We start from the raw sequence: 7965 nt of genomic DNA, 5'->3' as shown, positions 1-7965 counted from the left end.
AAAAAAAAAAAAAAAAAAAAGTGGCTCTTATTATTAGCTATATAGGAAATGTCTGACTCACAAGCCTGCGTTCTTTCTACTGAGGAAGAAACTACTCTTACATGGTAATTACAGCCACCAAAAGCTAAAAGGTAACCAATACATAACTGAGAGTTTTCATCCAAATTCCACCTGTGTTTTCACAGCTAAAGGGGCTCACATACTCCAGATTTTCAGTGTTCTTTTTTAAAAATGTGGATCCTGGAATGTCACCTAACTCTCCAACTATGTATTCAGTGTCTGTCATATTCTTTCTTATGCAGTTATTTTGGGGTTGTCTTTTCTCACCAACAGATCTTGAACTCTGAGAGGAGTGGCTGGGGGTGACTAATAATTAACATTTATCAAGCACTCACCATGTGTCAGCCATGGCCAGCTTCACAGGCATGCAACCTGTGCAGTCACACAGGGCCCCATGCTCAGAAGGGCCCTGTTCTTGGTTTAATGCTCTACTGCTGCCTTCTTCATAATATTTGAACAAGGGGTTCTGCTTTTCCTCTTGCCTTCTAAATTAGGTAGCCAGTCCTAGTGCTAACTAACCACTTTTCCAGGTACTATCCCTTTAGTTTTCACTAAAACCCTGAGATAAGCTGTATTATCCTAGTTTTCACAGTTCAGGAAATGGAAGCTCAGAGAGGTCAAGTAACTTGCCCAGGCTCACATAGTTCTTATGCTGGCTCCACCAGCATGTAAATATAAGAAGTCTGACCCTAGAGCCTTATTCTTAATTTTAAAGCTCTATGTCATCCATATATCTCCCTCCCCTTGTACTGCAACATTCAGAAGCACACTAGCACTTAATAAACAGATGAGTGAATGCATGGATGCAAGCAGCAACCTAATGAATGTTAGGCAGCTAGGAGAAATGTAAGCAAAATGGCTAAGGCACAGATGCCATTTGTTCTTGGTTATTAAAATGCCTTGTTTAGGCCAGGTATGGTGGCTTACTGTAATCCCAGCAATTTGGGAGGCCGAAGCAGGTGGATCACTTGAGGTCGGGAGTTTAAGCCCAGCCTGGTCAACATGGCAAAACCCCATCTCTACCAAAAATACAAAAATTAGCTGGGCACAATGGCATGTGCCTGTAGTCCCAGCTACTCAGGAGGCTGAGGGAGGAGAATCACTTGAACCCAGAAGGCGGAGGTTGCAGAGAGCTGAGATCACGCCATTGCACTCCAGCTTGGGCGATAGCAAGACTCCATCTTAAAAAAAAAAAAAAAAAAAAAAAATGCCTTATTTGGTTGTGTTTTTTCAAAGTGTGAGCCACAGATCTAAAGTAGACTTGAAGCTCCATCCTTCCCAACACTGCCAAGTGTTCAGTCTGTCAGAATTCTACTGTCACTGTTTCCTTATTGGGGCATCTTGCACAGGTTTACCAACCTTTCTGAGCCTCAATTTGCTCACATGTAAAAGAGAATCATAATACCTTCCTAAACCATGTCACCCTTTTCATAAGGCCAAAAAGAAAATATAAGTTACTGGTCATGACACATTTGAGTTGGGCCTCGGATTAGATAAAAAGATGAAAATACTCCAGCTCTGTCCTCATGGAACTCACAGACAAGCAGGAAAGAAAATTTGACCCAAATAACTATAGTACAAATAACCCATGTTATGACAAGATTCAGAGTGCTCAAGGAACACTTCCCATTCCCTTAAAAAAAAAAACTTTTTAGGGGCTCTCCAGTAACTAAGCTGGCAACTCCAAGTGTCCTGGACCCCAGTCACCAATCCATCCTCGCAGTCCTATCCTAAATCTGAATGAAATCGCAGCTTTCCATCCTAAATCTCTAAAGTTCATCTATATCTTCCTATCTTCACTGACACTATCCAACTTAAGTCATTCAGCAAATATTTATTGAGTACCTACTATACTAAATGTCAGAAATCAGTAGTGAACAAGCCAGACACCTCCTGAAGCTCATATTCTAGTTGGAGGAACAAACTTTAACAAGGAAGCAAAAGAAATAAAATACTAAGAAACAAAAAGGGTGCTGGACACAGTTACTTTAGAGTGGTTAGGAATGTCTCTGTTCTCCCAGGACAGAACATAGCCCTGTCTTGCCTGGGCTACTGCAACATACTGCCTTCCATACCTCTTTTCTTACACCTTGCAATCTGCACAGAGCAAAATGACTCTTTAAACACATAAAGCCTTTGTCACATGTTCCCTGTCAATGTAAAATAATGTAAAAGGTCAGAATCTAGTTTAAAGAGAGTTTATTCAAGCACAAAGGTTGAGGATGGCCTACCCGGGAAGCACAGAATATAAGAACGTGTCTGTCTTATAAAGGATGGAAGTCAGTGTTCCAAAGCGTAGAAGTTTGTATTCAGTGAGGTTTATGCATAGTTACAACGATCTGAGTAGTTAAGGTGGTCTTTTTCCTTCAGGAAAGGTATATTTAACATCACACCCTGCAGGTGTAACTGTCGTGGGGTCAGTTCAATTCAGGGCACCATCTGGTCTGAGTTAGGTACAGGACAATAAAGGAGGCCATCTATTACAAACATCAGTGATTGAGAGGGGAGAAATCTGGTTTCTGCTCTGCTACATGGACTCAGACCACAGCCACATTTCTCTCAAAGCTTAAAGTATTTGGGAGGTTCCAATAGCTTTTACATTTTATTTATTTTCATATTCCATTGCAATCAGAATCAGACTAAATTCAGCAAAAAAAATTTTTGAAGCTGGGAGCGGTGGCTCATGCTTGTCATCACAGCACTTTGGCAGGCTGAGGAAGGCGGATCACCTGAGGTCATGAGTTCAAGCCCAGCCTGTCCAACATGGTGAAACCTCGTCTCTACTAAAAATACAAAAATTAGCTGCGCATGGTGGTGGGCGCCTGTAATCCCAGCTACACAGGAGGCTGAGGCAGGAGAATTGCTTGAACCTGGGAGGCGGAAGTTGCAGTGAGCCAAGATTGTACCACTGCACGCCAGCCTGGGTGATAAGAGTGAGACTCCATCTCAAAAAAGAAATAATTTTGAACACCTAATTAGGGCACTGCTCAATGGGAATGAATAGACAATACCTCTGCCTTAAAAGAGCTTATATTTTAATGAGAGTAAATAAGAAAATATACACCATTTAAAAAACAAGTCGATAAGAAGGGCATTCGAGAAAAAGCCTGGGAGGAGTGATAGGCAATGGTTCAGGCTGCAATGTTTTAAACCGTTCACGTGATCTAGCCCTACCTAACAACTAGTCCTATTGCCCTCCCGCCTCTATGTTTCAGTCCCTTACATGCAATACTCTTCTCTCTTTATTAGGCCTCTGCAGATGTTTCCCTCTGCCTGAACCCTTTCTTCAGCTCAGCTCAAATACCCGCTTCCTCTGGGGAAACTTCCCACACGGCTAGATTTCTATTCCAGGCTTCCGCAACACCTGCCCCTCACCTTTAAACACCGCTCATATTCTGACTTTACATCCCGCTTGTATCTGTTGATCGCTCATAACATCAAGTAAGCTCCATGCGGACACAGCTATGATCTGCTTTGTTTGCCGCCGACCCTGCGCCCAGCACGGAGCCTCTGTAGTTACCACTAGGACCCGGCCTACTCGCGAAACACACTGAGAGCCGGAAGTGTTGCGATCGCTCCGAACGACCGGATGGGGAACTGCGCGGGCCACAGGGCAAACGGAAGTATAGCGTTCCTGTCCGGAAGCCCTGAGAGGGAAACGCCCGCAAAGGCTGGTTTTTAAGCGGGAGCATCTCTTCACTCGCAGCTAGTGCGCGTGCGCTGCCTCCCTCAGCCCAAGTCGGGAACATGGCCGTAAGGTCGCTGTGGGCGGGCCGGCTGCGGGTGCAGCGCCTACTGGCCTCGACTGCCGCGTGGGAGAGCAAGTAAGCATTGCAGGCGGGGGGTCGGTAGCGTGAGGACTCTGCGGGGCTAGCGAGCCAGCCCGGGTGGTTGTGGGCTGGAGAGCGGGAGTTACCTGAACGTAGTCGAGGGGACCAAGCCTCTCGGCCTCTACGACCATGCACTCACGGCCCCATTTTACAGACCGGGAAACTGAGGCCCCCAGCCGCACCTCTTTCTTAGGCCGAGGAATGGGGGAAGATCTGAGGTCATGTATGGCCTGGAAGGTGAGAATTCTCTTAAGCCCCCAAGGGAGGGATGGACCTCTCTCCCGGCCTCTTCTCCCAGCCTGTGGTACCCGTGAGTAGATTTGGGTTCTCTCCCCTCACTCCGCGTGATCTTAGGCCAGTCCTTTCTCCGTTATCCGGGCACTGTTGTACCTGTCAGTAAAAGGAGGCCGCTGAACTTGGTTTCTCCAAACGGCCATTGCATCAGCCTTCGGGAGACAAGTTCCATTTGCTGCCTTTATTCATCAGCAGCTTATATTGGTCGCTTACGAGGCCGACTGCAGATCTATGGGTGGTTCTTTGTATTATTCCCTATTTAGTAATTGAGGAAACTGAGGTTTAGAAAAGTTGAGTAAGTTTTCCAATCTTAAATATTTGGGAAGTGGTGGAACCCGAGCTGGAAACCAGGGCATTAGAATGGGCGCTCTTATTTAATGAGCGATGTTAATTAATTTTCTCAGAGACTATTGCCTCTACACTGTTTCTTCCTGGGAAAGAATGAAAATGGTTGAGTACGAGGTAGGGTTGGACCTCTGAATAGTAAAGTAAGCTACGGGAGAGTCTGGTAAATGTGCTTAACTATATATGTCACCGTTTTTATCTTAGCACACTTGACCCAACATCCTACCCTAGCACCTAAGTAAGAGGTTGTATTCAGGGTTTCGGGACTTGGTTTTGTTTACCGTTCTCAAGTCTTTTTGGCAGCTTGTTGGTGATGTAAGGAAATGACCAGAAGAAAAATGGTTCCTTCTGATAAGCTGTCTCCCTACTCCAATTCTGAAGCAGCAGGAATTGAGATTGGCCACAACTCCCCACCCCTATTTCTTGGTCTAAGCTTTGGCCATTTTCCCTTTGAACTGGCCCTGAGAATATTTTGACCTGCTTGCTCAAGTGGATAAATGTGGTTTTTTAGGGAGAAGGAGGTGTTTCCCCGTGTGTAATTATCCCCAGATCTACAGTGACCATATTTTCTGACCCCAGAATGTGGAACTGTCTATAAAATCACACATCAGATTATAATAATTGAATTTAAGAGCAGCTTGGAAAGTTGGGGAGATACAAGTCCTCTTGCCTACACCTTTAAATTTGCCCAGGATGCTCTTCCCTTTTTTAAAGCCGACTCTTTTACCCTCTTTAAGCATTTGCTCAGCCGTCTCCTCAAGGACCACTCTACAATATATGCCAGTCCATATAAATTGTTTTAAAGAACTCTTGTACTCACAGATTGATTTTCAAGATAATTTTACTTAAAGTCAAATTACGAAGATCCAGGAGGTGCAATGGAAACTTCCTTGAACTGGCGGTCAAGACTTCCACAGTCCAAGATTTGCTGTAAACTAGCCTCTAGTCTGAATTTCTTCCTGTGTAAACTGAACTAAATGTCAAAACAGTTTAGCTGTACAAAATTCTAGATTACATAACTAGTTGAATGCAAAGATCTATTTTCACCTGTGTCTATAGTTCACTGGCAGTAACATATAGTATTGTAAGTATTTCATTGACTTGATCTTATATATAGGTGGGAATTCCTTTCTCAGCACAGGTTCTCCTAAAAACCTTACAGCTTGTGGTGAGGAAGGCTTAGAATTCTAAGCCTAACTCCAGTTTGATAAGGTCCCTTTACTGGACTAAATTTCCCCCAGCTGTAAGATGGAAGGTTGAACCAGAACTATATGACTTTTTGAATGCCCACTTCTGATAATGCTCCTCTGGTTCTGGTTATTAGCATTTGGTTTCCTTATGCTGACTTTTGTATACCCAGTTCTGGCTATTTCTGCTGCCTGGTGCTTAGGGTCCTAACCCAGCAGAATACCAACTATGTGATCTTGAGCAGGCCATTATGCCTTAAGCCTCTCAGCATCAGTTTTCTCATCTGTAAAATAGGGATAATGATAGGACTTATCCACATATTGTTGTGAGAGGAAAAGATGACTCAAAGTGTCTGGTACATGGTAAGGACTTCGTAAGTGTTCATTTGTTACTATAACTGAAAATACTTTCCCCAGAGATTCAATCTGGGAAGATCTCTGGTCTCTAAACTTGGTTGTAATTTTGGCTTATGATGGCATTTCTTCATTATGCACCACCTCCTTCCTGTTACAGGGGATGGCCACTTCCATTCAGCACTGCCACCCAAAGAACTGCTGGTGAGGACTGCCGTTCTGAGGACCCTCCTGATGAGCTTGGGCCCTCTCTTGCTGAACGAGCCTTAAGGGTAAAAGCTATTAAACTGGAGAAAGAAGTCCAGGATTTAACAGTGAGTCGATTTTATATTTGTTCGTCATATTGTCTCTCTAGTTTAAATGTCCACATAAAGTTTTTCATGTCAATTTTTAAAATGAAGTTTTCCCTGATTGACTCTTTATCTGCTACCCCTCATCCCTCCTCCACTCCTTGCTAGGTATACTGGGCAGAAAAAAACTGTAGTAGTTCAAAAACACCACTGGCTAAAGATAGTCATCTCTTTTCAGCTTCCTGTTATGTCACAGCGCTTAGATATCTGATGTTTTGGCAGATTAAAAGAGGTGTACAGTGCCTGGAATATAGTAGACAATAAGTATATGTTGAATGAGTGAGGTCACTGACCATTGTTCTTTGCTGATGAGACCACGTCTGGCATACTGGACCCAGTCCTGGGTTGATAGACACACTTAGAGGGAGATAGATAAACCAGAGGAATTCCAAAGCAAAACCACCTAGGTAGAATGGTAAGGAGGCTGGAAAGCATACCTTATGACAGGAGTTAAAAGAACCAAGAATTGCATTAAGAATGAGAGAGAAAAAGACTAAAGAGGGTAAAATAACCGCCTCCAAATAGATGACATATTTTTTTTAATGACACGTAGTTTCGCTCTTCTTGCCCAGGCTGGAAGTACAATGGCGCAATCTTGGCTCACTGCATCCTCCACCTCCCAGGTTCAAATGCTGCTTCTGCCTCAGCCTCCCAAATATCTGGGATTACAGGCGCCTGCCATCATGCCAGGCTAATTTTTGTATTTTTAGTAGAGACAGGGTTTCACCATGTTGGCCAGGCTGGTCTCAAACTCTTGACCTCAGGTGATTTGCCCATCTCGGCCTCCCAAAGTGCTAGGATTACAGGCGTGAACCACTGTGCCCTGCCTAGATGACATACTTTTAAAACTTATTCTCAGTTATCCTTAAGTTCAAGTTAATGAAAGGAAGTTGGAGGTTGGTAGTGTTGGCTGAATGTGAAAAAGAAAGCTTTTTCTCAAGATAATGAACTTAAAACCATTAGGAGTTTGAACTACCAGGCTAAATGACTACCTAGCAGTGCTGCTAACGAGTGGGTTTCTGCTTTGACTGGGGATTTGGAGTAGCTGATCTAAAATTTCTATAACTCCTAGTTTGTTTTATAAAAGCCTATCAGAAGGGTGAAATTCGTAAAGTAAACAAAAACATTCTCTTCCACCAATAAGCATTTGTTTTCTCATCCTTTTGATTTTGCTTTTGATGTTCAGTTGAGATACCAGAGAGCTGTAGCTGATTGTGAAAACATAAGGAGGCGAACCCAGAGATGTGTGGAAGACGCCAAGATATTTGGTGAGAGATTTATTTACAATAAAAATGTCTTTGGCTGTGTGCAGTGGCTTATGCCTGTAATCCCAGCACTTTGAGAGTCTGAGGCTGTCAGATCACATGAGATCAGGATTCGAGACCAGTGCAGCCAACATGACAACACCTTGTCTCTACTGAAAATAGAAACATTAACTGGGCATGGCGGTGGGCGCCTGTAATCCCAGCTACTCTGGAGGCTGAGGCATGAGAATCACTTGAACCCAGGAGGCACTGGTTGTAGTAAGCCAGGATCATGCCCCTG

General features: G+C 43.8%; 1 protein-coding gene across 1 annotated transcript in view; it reads left to right on the top strand.

Moving 5' to 3' along the window:
- Positions 1–3666: 3666 nt before the first annotated feature.
- The window catches only part of GRPEL2 (GrpE-like 2, mitochondrial (E. coli)), a 6096-nt gene continuing 1797 nt past the window's right edge, over positions 3667–7965 (top strand). The window contains exons 1-3 of the mRNA XM_011985388.1: positions 3667–3884; positions 6231–6384; positions 7607–7688. Coding sequence (XP_011840778.1) covers positions 3808–3884; positions 6231–6384; positions 7607–7688 — 313 coding nt within the window. The 5' untranslated portion in view covers positions 3667–3807. The remainder of the gene's footprint in view (positions 3885–6230; positions 6385–7606; positions 7689–7965) is intronic.

The sequence above is a fragment of the Mandrillus leucophaeus genome, unplaced genomic scaffold (genome assembly GCF_000951045.1).
Source record: "Mandrillus leucophaeus isolate KB7577 unplaced genomic scaffold, Mleu.le_1.0 Scaffold282, whole genome shotgun sequence".
NCBI lineage: Eukaryota > Metazoa > Chordata > Mammalia > Primates > Cercopithecidae > Mandrillus > Mandrillus leucophaeus.
This window is presented reverse-complemented; position numbering and strand designations above follow the sequence as displayed.